The sequence below is a fragment of the Lepisosteus oculatus genome, chromosome 9 (assembly GCF_040954835.1).
Source record: "Lepisosteus oculatus isolate fLepOcu1 chromosome 9, fLepOcu1.hap2, whole genome shotgun sequence".
NCBI lineage: Eukaryota > Metazoa > Chordata > Actinopteri > Semionotiformes > Lepisosteidae > Lepisosteus > Lepisosteus oculatus.
The window spans coordinates 34,807,648-34,825,981 of record NC_090704.1 but is presented as its reverse complement, the minus strand read 5'-3'; the positions used below and the strand labels follow the sequence as shown (position 1 = coordinate 34,825,981).

Sequence of the window (18,334 nt, the reverse complement as noted above, 5' to 3'; positions counted from 1 at the left end):
TTTGTTATAATTTAACATTTTATTGTTCCATCTTTTAGCCAGACATGGCGATAAACGCGTCCGCTTTACTGGAGGGCTTTAATTAGGAACAGGATTCTCATACTCCAGTATTAAGGCTCAAAGGGCACTTACAACAAAATCATAACACTGGCATAGACCAAGTCTAACAATACGAGCTTTGCAGCGTGTTCACAGCTCATAAATCACAAGGACACAGCATGGACTGAGGTGCACGTTTTGATAAAGAAGTAGATATAGTAGTAGACCCATTTCACAGGTAGTTTCCAACGTTGAGTGGTTGTCAGTACTGAAGGTAGATGAAGCCTCGGAAGTCCAACTCAAGAATGCACAAAACCAATACTGGAAAATCTAACATGGTTTAGAAATGATTTTTCAATCCCTTAATATAACCAAGGTACTAGATCAGTGACTTATTACACCAAGATTTAAAAATACGGCATGCTGGAGATTAACTTTGTCACCAAGCATGTTCCAGGGCTTCCCATCACAGATCAGTATCACAATTATCCCAATCACTGAACTCACCCAATTAGCAAAGACCGTATTTTATAGTACTGACTTGAACAAATCCCGAGACGACTGTTTGTGCACTAATCCTGGGTTTGGACAAGCAAGGTTCCTTCATCTCTGTTGTTCATGGGAACCAAGGCATGTAGACGCTCTGACCTACAAACAGGTTACTTCTCATGCACAATCTTAAAGGACCATAAATTGCGTCGAGTCCAAAGGATGACCAAGAACACAGACAGGATGTGTCTGTAGGTGACTAGGCTGTTACTGAGGCAAAGGTAAAGGATCAGTCAAAGGTTAGAGCTTCAATCAAACCTGACCGATGAAGTGCACAAGTGACTTAGTGCCGCACCTAGGGATATTAACATCTCCTCCCATTAACAAAATTCTGTACAGTTTAAAACATGGGAAACGTACTTCTGGTAACAGTGGAGACATAAAAGTTGAACAATTTATACAAAATAATAAATCAGTGCCAGCCTGATATTGTGAACGTTCACGATTATGTGGCGTGCTCACATCAAAGTCAGAAAAACCATCAAAAGCTCTTCTTGTGTTCTGAAATGGGAAGACGTGTTCCATTAAATGTGTGTAAAACTTAATACAGGAATAACTGCATTCATCTAAAATTTTTTTATTTTTATTAATTTACTAAACCTATGCATCTTCTTACTTGAAGAGTATATGAAGTCAATTATAGAATCTAATTTGGCTTTTCTTTCTCCGCTTATTGCATGTTTTACTACAGTTCACTGTTCATCAGCTGCACTAATGGTTTGAACAATATAAAGAGACAACTTCCTTCTTCCAATTCAAACATCAGTGTACTGAAAAGCTTTAAGAGTGGGCATCAAGCAGCAAAATGAGTAAACCATGATAACCACATTTACTAACATTACCGCCAATCCTAGTCCTTACTATAACGTCCGCACAGAGATCATGGGTATTATGTGGATTCCATGCACATGTAATGAGTAAATAAGCAAATCACAATATTGGGTTTGTTATAACCTCCGTCATTCACTGTTCTTTCTCCCTTGTGCTTGTGACAACATGACACTCAAGTTCAGCCACACAAAGAGTTTCCACCTTTTTCATTATTCAAAGGCTGTTTTATTCTTTGGAGGCTTCACACTTGAACCCATTTAAAAACTGTAAATTTATATTTATCATTTGAACTGGCATAGCTGTTCTGAGTCCTATGCATACATGTTTGTACGAACTTGTAGCCATGCAACACGTTCAATGTTCAATGGCATTTAATTGTATGAGCTTCTTGATCAATGCATCACAGCAGTGTAGAACAATTTCCTTAAGAAAAACATACTGCGTAACAGCACAAGTGACAAAAGAAAGTTAAGGCTCATTGTGGGCCATGCCTAACCAAAGCCGTATCAGATTCTTTTTTTTGTGGCCAAAATAGCCTCTTGCTTTAACCATCTTTAAATTTCCCTTGTTCTAACAATTACTGAACTGTTATACAGTATATTGCTCCCCTGCTACACAGATGTCTGATATTCTTTAAGCTCTAAAGACAAACACCAGAAATCTTAATGAGATATTTCAATGCCTACTTTTACATTTTTAATCAAGACAATGCATGACTCAATCTAGAAAATTAAACCCAAATTGCTTATTTATATGTAATGTTTAAAATATGAATAATGAGTAATGGAGCCTACTCAGAGGGTCTCTACCATATACCTGAGCATGGTATGACCACAAAGTACTTTTGACAGTGTGAACCTTGCAGGTTAAATTGCACAATGCATTCACCAGATTGTAGAAGACAGCCCTTCTCCACAGACAAGCCCGAATAAGACTCTTTCCACAAAGGCAGCTTGCAAATATTAATTCCAAATAAGTCCTAAAAGAAGGGCACTAGCAACAGACAAAAGTAACCAAGAGAAATTGGTCAAGATGAGTCTATCGATCAGCTTCAGCAGGGCATCAATCCTCCTAGGGTTAGGGTACACAACAGTTAAAAAAAGTCCCTTTATGGCATAGCATTTTATCAATTACAGGACGGAAAATTAGGGAACTAGGGATTTGCACTATTAGTGCAATATTACCAGTTGCCATTGGTGGTTAACATATGTTTAAACATCCACAGAAACCTTTAAGGTTTTGAAATTACGGATGGACAAGATGAAAGTATAGTGATTTAAAAAAATCAATGGAAAAAAAGAAACCTCCTTTGAGGAGCTCTCTGAACTAGATGGAACAATTGCTATGAAGACATTGACATACATGCGTGTATTTCTCAATCCTAGTGAGCAATAACAAGGTTTCATTGATGTAAAGCAGAAGCAGTTCTTTACTAAGCTACCAGTTTCTGCGGTGTAGTGCAGAGTACACAATTACCCCAAGATGGGTGTACCCCTCAGCCATGCTGATACCCATTTTTACAGACAGGTGGATGAGAGTAATGGTACCTCATTCGTGGGTAAAACAGCAGAGTGCACCTCACAACCTCCTTAATAGTCCAGAGCCCTGCCCACCACTCAAAGCTCTACCCAAGTTTAGAAAAAAGGCTTTTTCTGTGAAGATCTGTTTGTATTTCTCTTTTAGAAAAATATCATTTTTGATTCTAATAATTGATGGTATTATTCATTATGTAAGTTGCTAACTCCTGACTACCAAATTATTGAAGCCTACAAAAATCAAGGGAATTGACTTACTGGAATAGGTAAATGAACTAAAGTTCATTCTTCCTCTGAAAACAGGCCCTCAGGCCCTGGAGAACTGGAGCTGCCCATTGCTGTTTTAAATCCTTAACAGCTGAAATGAGGGGGTAAGTACTCTTCCTTACACAGGACACAATAACATTTGTTAAACTTTGAGGAATGCACTGGCACCAGCTTAACATGCCAAACTGTCTTGATGCAAAATTGAAAAAATCACTGCGTTTTAATTTCCATGTAAACAACCCAGGATTTATGAAAATAGAGTCAGCGGAATATTTACGTTGACCTTTTAAAAGATACCGTCCAACAAAGAAAGATCCCAGGAAGCTGAACGTCCATAACCAAAGACTCTCATGGAGGTCGATTAAGGCCCTTCTCACAAAGAAGAAACTCCAGTTAAGCTCAGGCAGTTTGTCTTTTGAGTTTAAACTTGGTGTATTAAAAGTGCGAGATTGATTATAACTATTAACAAAAGGGATGTTAGGATCTAAAAACTTGAATGATCTGTAATACGGAAGTGACATGCTTCAAGAATAAAAATATATACTGTATATTGGACAATTAAATGAAAAAGTAAACTACATCTCCATGGACTTCAGTAGTAACTGCACTAACGTTTTGTGATTTTTATTTAATGTGTATGTAGTTGCTATTGTTATTAATTGTAAATCCTCTATGACTAAGAAGAAAGAGTTCAATCTAGTTCATACACAATTCAGTGTTTACAGATGATAAACAGTAAGGCAGTAAGCCTTCTACTTCCACAGTATTGGCACTCCCCCAGCTTAAGGAAAAGTCAATCTAAACTCCTAAAATGCCAACAACAAACATCTGTGTCCAGAATTGCTGGTGTTTAAAAGAGTGCAAAGTTTTTTCTTAGTCTTTAGATATGGAGCCAATACCTGCATTAATTATAACTGGAACATAACACACAGAGTATAGCAAAACTATAATGAAAACAAGTAAAATCAAAAATAACTAATGAAACTGGCCAGCAGGGATGAAAGAAAAGAACAAATTGATAATTTAATTTGGAAATGGGTGACGTTTTTCCGTAATGGTGGAGCATGTACGCGTGCTTGAATGAGAAGAAATGGAGATGAAGTTGCCCTTTTTTGTCTTAGTTCCTAGAAAAAAAAAAGACATTTTGTGTGATTATAGTAACTGAACGGGAAGAATAAATCCCTAGGCTAATTTTTGGGTTGTATGGTGAGATAAAAGGATACTTACCTTGAGTTAAATAGCTAAAGATCACTACAACAAAGACTGAGTGGGGAAAAAAAGTATGCCGGTATAAGAATACTGCAATAAAATTGGCAGAGTAGCAGACTAAGACCAGACGAGGGACTCTTCCGTCATGTATAAATGATAAGCACATCCTATGTGCTTATCATTTATACATGTGTAAGAACTACATGCTGAGTGATGACACCCCTAAGAACTGCTTGTCAAAAAATGTAAAATAATAAGCTTTAACTTATGAGCCACTGCACTGTGTGAGAAGGGCCAACTCCAATCCCAGCGTGCACTGCACTATTGCCCTCTGGAAGGCAGTCCGCTGTGTAAAAGGGGATCTCCTCAGTTTCATATTATATAGGAGCTGTCTTGATGACAGTGGCCATGTGGCAGTGCTGTGGAAAGCACTTGAGTATTATAGCAGCACTTCAATGTAAAAACTGAAAGGGGGGTTTAAATGGACTCCTGGAGGAAACCCCCATCCATAACTTCTGTCCCCCCCCAACAAACTTTGCTCCTGACGATCAAGCAGAAGCCCACTTTGTCCCTGTCATACAGTAAAGTGCACTTTTGCCATCCAATTCTAAAGTTCCATTAATGTTTTTTTTTTTAAAAAAACATATGCAGAACAAAAAAAGTTGTGGGCCATAGGTTTCTTCTCCAGACAAAACAAAAAGTTGGCTGTTCATTTAAAAAAAATATCCTCAAACTCTTTAATAATACCTATTTTGGTATGAAAGAGTGAGGGCTGTCCTTCAATTTTACTTCTCACGTCTACTCGTAAAGGCCTCTACTGGACACTGAAATGTTTAGGCTCGAGTGAGACCTGTAGGCCGCAAACAGCAAAATAAAACAACTGAATAAAAAAAGAAAAGTCCAAGTCTTTATGTGCAAAATGTTAAACCTTTCCACAGTTTCCAAACTGGGGCTCCGTCACCAAGGTGTCCGAATCGTCTGTCTGCCCGAAGTCTAAGAAAGCCCCTTTCACAGGGCCCATGCCATCTTTCCTGGGACAGTCCCACCTCGGCTCGTTCTCTATACATGCCTGACCTGAACATCTTTTGTCCGAGTCCATGTGGACCCTTGCCAAGGGTTCAGAGGCTACCTGATGCGGCCGTTGGTTTTGACTGGACCCAGTTCAGATTTGGGGTCGGGTGACAAGGAGCTCCAGCTCGATTTGGGACAGGGTGGCAGGGAGGCACAGGGAGAGGAGGAGAAGGCAGCACAGATGTCTCCTGTCACCCAAAAGGCTCCTATGCTGTCGTCCACCCAGTCCTCCAGGGCTTTGCCCACCAGCTGGGCATTGCGCTGGGCACGCTCCATGGCGGACTCCCCCTTGGGCAGCTTCAGGACCTGGTGCAGCTGCTGGAAGCTCTGCTCCATGTACATGTTATCAGCTGGACCAGCATTAACCCAATGGTCCTCATCTATGTTGGCAGCAACACCACAGATGAACAGCAGACAGGGAGAGAAAAGAAACATTAGCAGGAGCCTTTTGGTTTCAGCTGTGTAAAGACTGACAGATGAGTCTGAATCAAAAGAGGTTCCTGGGCCTCACATTATCCTATTTTTACAAACCTTCATTAAAGCATACAAGGCTCACCAGAAGCACAAAGTGAGCTTGACTGGCTGACCTAAGAAAAAGTGGCCGAGAGAGACATCTGGATATACTACAGTTCTCTTTGCCTGTCCTTCAGTTTTGGATCTACTTTTGGATTACTTGTTTTTATTCTTATGCCAAGTTAAAAAAAAAACATTCTTCAAGCACAGTTTCCAGCAATTTGGGGAAACAGAACTTGGAAGCTGTTTGTCCTCAACTTCCTTACTCTTATTTGTGTCTAAACAGCTCTTAATAGGCCAATTATCAACATTTTATGATCACCAGATATAGGAGTGAATGACAAGGTATAGTAGAATTTGACTTTAAGCATTTCTTTTCCTTCTGCAGCTATCAAATTGCATACAAATCCAGCAAATCTAAAATTGTGCCTCATACCAAAGCACCCACAAGATTAGAGCTGGTAACCAGAAGATCAGACAATTCTCAGCCAGCTTCCTCTGAGAGACTCACTTTTTTCATGCTTTTTTCATAATTTCATCACCCACTTTTTGGTCATGCACTTCCAAGGACTTCCAGGCTACTTTAATAAACCAAATATCAAAAAGAAATCTAGGGATATCTGGACAATTAGAATAAAATGTTTTCCAACCCGTTCTCTTGGTAAAGTGCTGCCCAGGGAGGGTTGCTGCCATAACATCAAGCAGCTTATGATATTATATCATATATTCATATATATTATAGAAATATTATAAATCTAAATATAATAACATTTAGCAGCAGCAGGATGGCACAGTGGTTAGAGCTGCTGCCTTGCAATGCTGGGCCCTGGATTCCATTCTGGCGATCTGTGTGCAGTTTGTATGTTCACCCGCGTTCAATATGGATTTCTTCCAAGTACTCTGGTTTCCTCCCACAATCCAAACACACGCCGGTAGGTTAATTGGCTTCTGGGAAACCTGGCCCTGCTGTGAGTGTGTGCGTGTCTGTGTTAGAGTCTGTCTGCCCTGTGATGGACTGGCGTCCTGTCCAGCGTGTATCCTGCCTTGCGCCCCATGCTTGCCGAGATAGGCTCCAGTTTCCCCTCGAACCTTAATTGGAAGTACCGGTCCAGCTCTCACCTTTGCGGAGCGGCTTTCTGCCCTTGAAGGCGAGGGGCGTCACGAGGAACTGGGCCTCGGCCACCGGCTCCCACAGCCTCAGGACCCGCAGCGTCCAGACGCCGGGCCGCAGGGGCCGCTGCAGCGGAGGCTTGTACTGCGTGAACTCCGCCTCCACGTCCACGCTGATGTCGTAAGACGTGGCCACCACGTTGGCTGGGTCGATCCACACAATGGTGGCCGTGAGGTTGGGGCCCCGGGCCCACTTCTGCACCGCTACGGGCTCATCCATGGGGCCCAGCACCCCTCCGAAATTGCGGAAGATCCTCTCCTTGGGGTCCCAGTCAGTTCCCACCTGCCAAGAAAAAGATAATCCAATCTTTTAAACCTGACAGTTTAGTTTAGTGGTCTGCCATGACAGAGGAGCGACAAGGGGTAGATCTGTTGTCCTAAAAAACACAGCTTCACATGTCGCTGAAAGAGAGCTTCGGGAGGTGGGGGTGAGACAATAACTCCAATCCTCTCTATTGCAGAGCTCGTCTAAACCCGGTACCTTACTTAAGAGTATTATCAGGATCAATCTAATGCCCAAGGTGCCATTTTACCTATTACACCTATTAATAGACCTATTAAGATTACCTATTTATCTTTCTGTAGGGGAGCCCATGGTAATCTGCTCACAATTTATCTGGGACATCCATCTACTTTCTAACTGCTTTATCCAATATAGCAGAGGTTCTCAAACTTTTTGGACCAAGTACCACCCCTGATCAAACCAAATCATCCAAGTACCACCTACAAGTCATCTTCTCATAGGAACCCCAGAAAATCTCAATGACCAATATGAGCGCACGTGTGTACATACACTCACATACACATACAATAAATATTATAATAATAAACTTTATTTGATATAGCACCTTTAAAGGTGGCTTCTCAAAGCGCTTTACAGAAAAAAAACAGGAACAACAACAAATAAAAACAAACAATAAAAAAGCACCATTTCAGTGAGAGGAGTGAGCCTGTTTAGTCAAGCAAAGCAGATGTGAAGTCATTTTTCGAGCCTTGATACAATTCACAACAGAGTCTAACAGATTTTAAATCGTCAGGCATTTTCTTGATGGAAAAGGTCTTGTGGTGGATGTTGCAATGTGTCCATTCATTTCTGGAGCAACCTCTCTAATTCGTGCAACTACACCGTTGTTTCGGCTTGTCATCGCCCTAGCACCATCTGTACAAACTTCGACGAATTTTATCCAGTTGATGCCATTCTCCTTGATAAATTCATTCAGGAGCCGAAACATGTGCTCTCATGTAGTTCTTGTTGGTAGAGGCTTACAGAACAGAAAGTCCTCATGGGATATGCCCTCAAACCCATATCTATCGTAAAAGAGCAAATTGGCCAAATCGACTACAGACTGATCTGAATGCAGTGAAAAGCATCTGCTCATCTTAACGCTGTCTATCAGCGTACTTTTGATATCATCTGCCATTTCAATAATTCTTTGAGTGACTGTGTCTTTCAGAGGGGGCAGCAGGTCGAGCTGTTTAGCAGCCTTTTCTCCACACATAATACGTGCCAGCTCTTTTGCCAACAGAAAAAGTTCTTCAAAAATAGTGTGGGGCTTACCTGCTTTAGCAATTTGCAAGCTTGCAATTTTCCCCGTTTCCGTTTCAGGAGTCTGTCTCAGAAGTTAAAAGGTTTTTATTTCATGCGTATGGGAGCGACATGGTGATGCTCTGTGTATTTTTCTCAAATTAACCTAGAACAGTTTTTAAGCTTGTGAGCTTTCCTGTGCTCACAAGATTACAAGCTTTTGTAGCACGAATTTCTATGCATTCCTGTGTTTACAACATTGGCATTGTTCCAAAATCACGCACATTCTCCTACCTTCCTATTTGCTGGCTTTTTTAAAATACAATTGGTCACTTGGGTTCGTAGCACACATTCCTATAGAATGGAACAGAATTACATTGTAGCTCTGTGTCCACTCAAGTATTAGCGCGCGCTGTATCGTAGTACTTAGGCTGCATATTCAACACGTCTTAAAATAGAAAATATGAAAACCCACCCTGATTTTTCAGCGCACACAACAAAGTTCCAGGGTGATATGGCGTACCAGCTAGCGGCGCTCCGGGTACCACTCCTGGTATGCGTACCACAGTTTGAGAACCACTGCAATACAGGGCTGCAGGGGAGGTCGAGCCCACCTCAGCAAGCAACAGATGCAAGGCAGGACACAACGCGGACTTGACGCCAGTCCATCACAGGGCACACACAGACACTAAACACCCCCACCCAGGGCCCCAGCATTGCAAGGCAGCAATGCTTACCACTGCGCCACTGTGCTTTATTAAACCAAAGGTACTAAAATTGCAGGCAAGCTGCCACCTGTTCTACTTGCATTCTTTTCCAAACAGCAGCACTTTACCATTTCCTGGTTCTTATATAACAAAGTTTCACTTATCTCTCAGTTACAGATCCCTTTTAATTAGCATGTATTTGGGTTAAAAGACAAATACAAACCCTGTATCAATGTACTGGACTAGCATGGAGTAGAACAGCTGCAGGTTTGTTTAGAAGAACACAATCAATTCCTAAGTTTTCCTTTCCAAGAAAGGAGAGCAAATTTATTTTTGTGAATCTCCAGACAACTATGGTTTAAGAGAACATCTTTAAAAAGTGTAAATATTTTATCTACAGGTTGTTTTCATTCAGCTCATTATATGCTTAATGGGACCAACTGAACAGCCCTTGTTCCCAGCTCTTTCAGGTATGTGTACCTTTAAAGAGACCTAGAAACATACTGGCCCTCAAGCACCAGGACTGGACACATCTGATCCAAGCCATTTTGAGCAAAACTAATACACATAAAAAATGTTCAAATATTAGGCCAGATTCCAATTAAAAGGGTTTATGTCATGGATAGGCAAGTTTGGCACATCCAGCCCATATTAATTCAAGCTTTTTAGGATCAACAGTTCCTAAACCAGATACATAACTCAAGTTACATCAAGAAATTAAAGAGCCAAATCAACTAAACAGACTGCGTGCTGGCTGCGTCACAGTGGCTCATGCAGGTATTAACACCAGCGTGCGACTCTACTGTGTCACCCATCATACCTCCAGGTTCTTCAGCCGCTCAAACTCCTTCAGGTTGTCCTTGAGCTGCAGGGTGGCCTGTGGCACTGCCCAGACCTCCAGCATCTCCCGCTCGCCCGTCCCTGCACTCTGCACCTCCTGCATCACCAGGTAACCCTGGAAACGGTCGTCATAGAAATACAGGTTGACCGAGACCGGGTAACCAATGGGCTCATACCTGGAACAACAAGAGAGACTTCTAATATTTTCTCATAGCTACCAAGACGTCTACCTGTATTTTAAAGAACAAGGCATCTTAAAAACAGAATATGCACTTCCCTGAAAAAAATCAACATACTATTTTAAACTAATAAATTACCTACTTTGCAAGACAGATTTTCACATAGAACCTAGTGTGAGCATAAACTTTACTATATTAATATTTAAAGCACTATGGAAAAGTAAAAAAAAATCTTTATTTTGCTCATACTAATGTCATAGACAGAGATGTGACCAGGAGTGATCTAAACTAAAATACTGTATTCATTCCATTTCTTGTTCATTAATTTATCCTATAAAAGTGTGGTGATAAATGGTCTAAAAAAGAAAGCATTGCATGAGTAAATCTTTTTTTTTTCCCCACCAAGTCATCAGAAATAAATGCCACAACACAATTTACCATTTTCTAGTGAATACGGGCACATGAAAATGTAAACCTCTGTGTTCCTAATATGGACCACTGACATGAGTACATACACACACAATGCCCTTCCTGAATGGAGAACAAGAGAGTTTAAGAGCACAACTCAATAGTTCATTTTACCAAAGGAAGCACAACATCGTCTGTGAATGCCTCCTCCTACACAGAAAATGCTAGATGATCCATTGGCCTATCCGTTGCTTAGAATCTCTGTCACATCCTGTGCTGGGCTGCTGTGTCACAGGTGGTGTGGCCTAGCAACACGGTGGCTTTGTAACTGCAGCGCTAGGTGAAGTCACTAACGGGATTCTGAATAACATGACACTGTCCCAGACAACGCCGGTACAGTGGTCAGTGGTTACCACTGCTGCCTTGCAGCGTCGGGGGCCTGGATTCAATTAGGGATCTGGGGTGCTATCTACTTGGGGTTTGTACGCTCTTCCCTTGTTCATGTAGGTATCCGCCGGGTGCTCCGGTTTCTTCCCACAGTCTAAAAACAAACATAACATGGTAATTTAATTGGCTGCTGGGAGAATTGACTGGTGTATGTCTGCGACTGTGTGCCCATTATCCTTGAGCCCATTACTTGTCGGCTCAAGCGCCCTTGTTACCCTGAAATGGAAGAAGCAGTCAGAAAACAGATGGATGGATGGATGTCCCAGACAGATTGTGAGTAGATTACTGCAGGCTCCCCAAGAGAAAGATCACGCTGGTCTCCTAGGCAGGGTTTGCTGGGGGGGGGGGGGGAGAGGGGCTCACCGCACCTGCACTTGCTGTTGCTGCCCTGCGAGGCTCCCAGGCTGCGCAGGCCCAGTCTGAAGAAGGAGGAGTAGGTGGTGAGGGCCACATCGCTCAGGGAGCTCACCCCATCCATCTTGTCGAACAGGTTCTCCCAGTAGGCCTTCAGTGCAGGGGTGCCAGGAGGATAGTTCCCATAGAGGTGCGTGTCCAGGATGTCGATGGCTTCCTGGTTCACAGTCGATTCGAATTTCCGAGCGAAGAATGTAGGCCTGGTCAGCTGCTGCAAGTGTCAACACAAGGTGCAGGCTCGTTTAAGGAACTGCTCAGTCAAACCAAAGATTATAACAGTCTTCTTTTGTTTTCACTTATACAAAACTCAGATTCTAGCACAGACTGCCAGAGAAACCAAAGTCATTTATCCAGTTTCTAACCTGGAATTAGATTCAGAGCTGTGGGACCCCAGGCTGGTTTTTTAAAGATACTTTCAAACATGAAGATCTTATGACCTCTGGAGAATGACTGGTATAATTCAGCATTTCTAAGTCTTATGCAGGTGCGGTTTTAAAGAGACTTACAAAAATCTGCCTGCCTCTAGCCCACATGGACTAGATATAGAGATTCCATGTCTAAAGGAAACGGCTCTTTCTTTTCTAGTTCTGGTTTTATACCTCCTGTCTTCTGTCTAATTTAGTAGTTCCATCCTGCTTTTCTAATCTCCATGACTGGGAAACCACATCAGGAAACATGTCAGTGATATGAGAATCAAAGATCTCTCCAAGCCCATGGTTTCTTATTTCACATCTAACGGCCAGGATCACACTGATCTTTCTGTCTGCATTTTCAAAGAGGGGTTTCGGAACTCCAATTGCAGAAAGACATCCGAAACCAAGATTTTGAAACTAGGATTACACCTTCCCCCTTCTATCAATGACATTCCTTCTAATCCTCTCTATTCATTTGCAGGTTTTGACTTCACACCTCTCTCGACTTCACACAACCTAAGTGTCCACTCTGCTTCTCTCCACTCCCAGCTTTTGTTCTCCCACGCTTTATCAGCTGGTGATTTCCCTCTCTTTCTCACATCAGAGCCGAAACAATAAATGAATTAGTTTTCTATGATCTATAAATAACTACAGTGCACAGACAGGAAAGAGGCCAGAGGGTCACCTGGATGCGAATGAGGTCTGCGGGCTTGAAGTCATTGGGGGAGCAGCCGCACCAGTCCACAATGTGCTTGTACTGACACTTGCAGCCCAGCTTGCGGTTCCAGTTGGTGACACGCAGGTTGTTGTCCACTAGGGTCTCGCACATGTGACTGTTGCCAAGCACCGTGTGGTAGAAAGACTGAGAGAAAAAGGCAAAGCAACCCCTTTAATTGAATGAATACTGAATGATAAACAGCCATCAGAAACATATCTCAATCCTGTGTACACTCTGTATGTTTGGAGCAGGTGAGCTCTCGGGCATCCATAAAAAAAAAAGACATGTACAGACAGCTTAAACAGTAATAACAAACATCAATTTAACTGAACTCCTACAGTGTAGAGAAACAGTTTGTGAACCCCCAAAATAACCACAAGAAGTACAATTTATTACCATGAGACCCTTGCTAAAGCAAGGAGTTTTTCTTAACCAGGAGTTTATATTTACCTATTCAATATTGTTGGAGACACAATGGTGTATTAAGTAGAAAACAAATGAATAATCTGTAATAAGTGAACTCAGCACAATTAAGGGAGTAATTATAATCAGGTGGTTGAATAATGGGGTAACAAGTGCATTGACTGGGTTTGTGTAGTCCTGTCCTATATCATAGTCAGAAACTTTGGGAGTTTTGTCTTCACCATATAGGTCAGTGGAGACACATAAGGCCATGATCAAAAGAGATCTGAGTGTACTTGAGAAAAAAAAGAACAGCTGAGGCTCAGCAGTCTGCCAAAAGCTCTCAATAAAAGCAACCCAGAAAATCACCCAGAAAATCACACAGGATGCCAGAATTAGAAAGTTTCTGCAGGCCTCACCTCAGGCTAATATCTATGTTTATGCCTCACCAATCGGGGAAAGACTGAATGGGAATTGTTTGCACTGGAGCACAGCCAGGAAGAAACCACTGCTCTTTAAAAATAACTCTGCTACCCGTCTCAACTTGGCCAAAGCCTACAAGTTCTGGCTATCCATTAATCTTCTGAAGCTGAGCCAAAAGGTCAGGCAGAAAGACAAGTCATAAACATACAAGCAGATCTAAAAAAGAATGGATGCAGAACAAAATTTAGAATTTGGGACTGGACAAGTTCTGACTTAACCTGATTAAAATGATATGGCAGGATCTAAAGTAGTTCCTGCAAGGAACCTATCAAATGTCACAGACTTTAATTTCTTTAAGAAAGAAAGAGCCAAAATTCCTAAAAGCTGATGTAAGAGATTGAAACAGCTACAGGAAACATCTAGTTTTATTAATTCCTGCTCAAGGAGATCCCAACCAGTTACCAAATCAAAGGGTACACAAAACTATACTCAAGAAGATATTTTCAGTTGGGTTATTTTATTAATTAAACTTAGAATCTATGAAGCATGTTATTTTATAGCTCTAATCTTGTTTTGTCTGAAAGGGCATTATAGAATATTAGACAGCCAGGATGAAGGTGTGTTATTTCATATGATATTGCAATATGAAAACCATTTCCTCCCTAATATATCCTTTTCTTCTGAAAGGGAAGCATCAGTTTTCCACATTAAAGCCTTTAAGCAATGTGTTGTGCCTGATAATATTGCTCATTTCTGAGGGAAGCAGACACCTGAGTGAAGAGTATATGGACCACAATAAATACTGCACAATGTTACACCATATTGTTAAAACAATGAGGACATTAGAAGTTTTCGCATTCAAATATGCATTTTAGAATGAAGCAAAATAAAGAAAGCTCCGAGATTGTTTGGAGGTTTAGGCAACTTCTATAAGGAACTGTCTTAGCAATTAAAGGTAACTTCCAGCTCGTTGTCAAAGAGACCTTGCAAAGTGTCCACTTGACAAAGCTCACCTCTGCAGGCAAGAGGGCATAGGTGTAGAACTGCTTCAGACTGGACACCAGCTCATCCTGGGAATTGATGACGTATTCCACAAACTTGCGTGTCAGAGAGAACCAGTCGGAGCCCCCGGACACCTCCAGACCCTGGGGGATCTGTCGCTCCCCCAGCCGCCACATGTGAGACTCGCACTCATGGAACAGGCGGTCCAGCCCCTGCTTCTTTATAAACCTGCAGCAGCAGAGAGACCCTGAGAGCCCAATGCAGGGAATGACTCATGTACACTTAAGGCTGGGAGATGACAAAGAAACCAGGAGTCTGGCTTAATCACATTTCAGATCAATCAGACCTCTGCGTAGCTTAAGTCCCTTTATGAAAACAGTCGGGTGATCAGGGAATAATACAGAATGACAGAAAAATCATTGGTAATGTTTTCTGCATTTCAATTATATGCACACTTAAGTACCATGATTGATTTAATTTATTTTCGGCACAACAATCAGCTTTTATTCTATCACAAAGGCTTTAGTAACTATTAGCATTTCTTAAATGATTCTACAAATCACTCAACTCCAGGAAATGTTAAAGTTGACATAGAGGGGCTTCTTGGGTGTCTAGGCAATGATAACCTTTCAGCTGTAATTGGGAAAGACAGGTTACAGAGCTGTACTGCAGAAAGGACTCAGACCTATCGTGTTCAACCTTACCTTCTTCCTTTTATACAGATTCAAACTCGAATAAACAAAATTAAATTACTTTGTTATTCTGTGAAGGCAAACAATCCACAAAGCAATCAATACTGCACATTTCTAACACACAACACAGCTATTATAAACAGATCTCTAATCCTTGAAATCAAAATTAAATAAATCGAGCATTCCTCGGTGCTCATTCCTTGAAGTACAAACCAAAATCAATTTGGGCAATTCATTGCGGAGATCAGTGCATTACAGGTAGTGCATACAACAAAGGAAGAAAACCTTTCTTTCCTATGCACCAGCAAAGCACAAAAACACTAATGATAAAAGGTAAATTGTTGGCTTTTATGTTTACTTCAAAGACTTGTCTTGGAGTGGCTCAAGAAGTAAAGATGTTTATTTAGAGAGTAGGCTGGATCCTGTCTAAAGAGGTGGCTCACAAATAACCAAGGGCCAGTGGGTTGGTTGAACTCAACTTGCCTGAATTACAGTCTTCTGTGCTATAGCAAGCCATGTGAGCTATCAGTATTGTCCATCTGTCCATTCTCTAACTGCTTCGTCTGCACACAGGACCCGAAGAATGTCTTGGCAAGCAACAGATGCAGGCAGGATACACCCTGGATGGTACACCAGTCCATCACAGGGCACACACAGACAGACTGGACTGATGTAAACCAGGGCCAATTTTCCCAGAAGCCAATTAACTTACCACTATACCTTTGGACTGCAGGAAGACACCGAAGCAGAAATGCAAACAAGGGGAGAACATACTCCACACAGATAGCACCCCAGGACAATAACTGTACCCAAGGCTGCAGCACTGTGAGGCAGCAATGCTAAGCACTTCACCAAGTGCCACCATCAGACTTGAATGAATAGTGTCAATTTACTTAATTGATGCTATCTGTACTGTGGACACAATGAGGTCACAGCACTAACACTGGACAAAAGTGTACATTTTCCTTAACCCCAAAGTCACCAGAACAAGAACCTCAACATTATTGGGATTCCAAGATTGAGGGGCACTTACTGAAAAGTAACTGCAGTCATAAAATAATATTCTAAAAGCTAATAGGATATCAAGGCTAATAGTTTGCTAGCTGTGGAAGATTGGACTATGTTACCTTGCATTTTCCCTGCCGTGCGACTTCAGGAAGTTCTTATCTCGGTATTTGGACAGGAAAGCCACCAGTTCATCATTGGTCCTGTTTAAAATTGATATGAAAAAAAATTAAATGTGAAATGAATGCTGACTACAAAGTACAAATATACAAATATGCTGACTTTCCCCTCAAAAGAATTAAGCTTATCCCTGCCTGTTCCGACAACATAGGTGTCTTCTGCATCTGTTTCGCAAGTCTAACTCTTCTGCTTCACTAGTGGGCTTTTTATAATTATTAAGCTTATAGGCCCATAAAAGATTTATACACTACTTAAGGAAAATTCTGATGTGCTTTAAAATCCAGCAGTGACAAATCAGCAAAAGAGAAGAATCTTAAATGTCTGTCAGATAAGAGAGGCTCCCTCAGAAATGAACTGTTAAAGCACAAATGTGATTTAATATACACTAGGTTAATGGCACAGTGTAAAAAGTCTATACTTGATATCTTTTGGTCCTTCAAAATTGGTATTTAAGAAGCATAAAGTGAAAAGCACTTCTCGATGCTCAGAAAGCATTATCCAGAAAGCTTTGTTAAAGTTCTATCATGTGTTGCAAGAGCTGTATTCACAGAGACTTTTCAAATAATTGTGAAGATTTAAATATTTACAGCTACTCTTTTCTAGCTACCTGTGTAATATGCCTCTGCACCCATCGGTTTCATAGTGCAGTATCCTTCTCCAGTAACCAGAAAGGCCTTTCAAAGTCTGTTCCCAAGTACTTATTTGTGGTCCCAATATATACTATATATAAATATTTACTTAAGTTCCCATTTTGTTATACTTTTACATTGATTTGCGGTTTTCATAATGTTTCAGATTGCCGTGTTCCTCCTTAATATCCTCAACACTGAACGAGTCTTCTCAAGCTCTCACTGTTCAGAAAACAGGCACAATCACTGGACTACAGAACATCACCTCTTGGGGGGATAAAGATAAATCACAGGATCTCCATGTTCAAGGCAGCCCAGTTTAGAACCCCAGGTTTGCGTACCTTGTGGGGAAATCTGTGGCACTCAGGTTGATAAAGAAGTCCCAATTCCAGTCCGTCATGCTCAGGAGGTCCTGCATACTGCACAGGTAGGTCTTCAGCAGGCTGGCGCCTCCCCAGATCGTCACCATACGCCAAGGCGTGACCCGGATGTTGGGGTACTGCGTGGCAATCTGCTGCACTTCACGATGCAGGTAATGAGAACGCTGACAGCAACAAATACAAACAAAAATAAAGTTTCGAAACTGCTCCCCAGAGTTCTTTGCTAGGCAGAACACTCAGATCAGGAATGCTAGTGCCCGCACATGCAGAGCTGGCACTGGTGCAGAGTGAATCTGTCTGTAATCATACTTACTGAAGGACCAATTGTTCAATGTCCTTTAAATAACGTGCTGCTGCTCATGTCTGGGGGATAAAGATTAAAAGTGTCAGCGTTTTTCAGCTGTCGAGATAACTACAAACTGGAACCAGTGAAGGGAGGGAAGAACAAAAGAAGATAAAAATGGGCAGAATGTCCAGAGTTTACTCCTTGTCAAGTTGAAGTCTTAAACTACTTTTACAAAAAGTGTAACAACCGGTTTCCAACTAGAAGAATCTACTGTGCTAAAAAATAAATTGTAACACTGGAGGCTAGAAAACTGAAACTAAAATGCTACAATGCTTTTATTATACTATACTATTAAACTGGCAAATAATTATGCCTATATATCATCCATCCATTTTCTAATTTATGGCTCAGAGGGAACTGCAGTCAATCCCAGCCATCAACAGGCTCATGGCAAGATACACTCTGGATGGGACACCAGTCCATCGCTTTGCAGACACAAA

General features: G+C 41.4%; 1 protein-coding gene across 1 annotated transcript in view; it reads right to left on the bottom strand.

Annotated features, from left to right (window-relative positions):
- Nucleotides 1–18,334, bottom strand: part of xylt2 (xylosyltransferase II) — a 30,972-nt gene continuing 12,638 nt past the window's right edge. The window contains exons 4-11 of the mRNA XM_069194460.1: nucleotides 17,510–17,712; nucleotides 16,482–16,562; nucleotides 14,674–14,890; nucleotides 12,803–12,979; nucleotides 11,659–11,915; nucleotides 10,237–10,432; nucleotides 7,134–7,467; nucleotides 1–5,881 (exon numbers count right to left, since the gene is read on the bottom strand). Coding sequence (XP_069050561.1) covers nucleotides 5,556–5,881; nucleotides 7,134–7,467; nucleotides 10,237–10,432; nucleotides 11,659–11,915; nucleotides 12,803–12,979; nucleotides 14,674–14,890; nucleotides 16,482–16,562; nucleotides 17,510–17,712 — 1,791 coding nt within the window. The 3' untranslated portion in view covers nucleotides 1–5,555. The remainder of the gene's footprint in view (nucleotides 5,882–7,133; nucleotides 7,468–10,236; nucleotides 10,433–11,658; nucleotides 11,916–12,802; nucleotides 12,980–14,673; nucleotides 14,891–16,481; nucleotides 16,563–17,509; nucleotides 17,713–18,334) is intronic.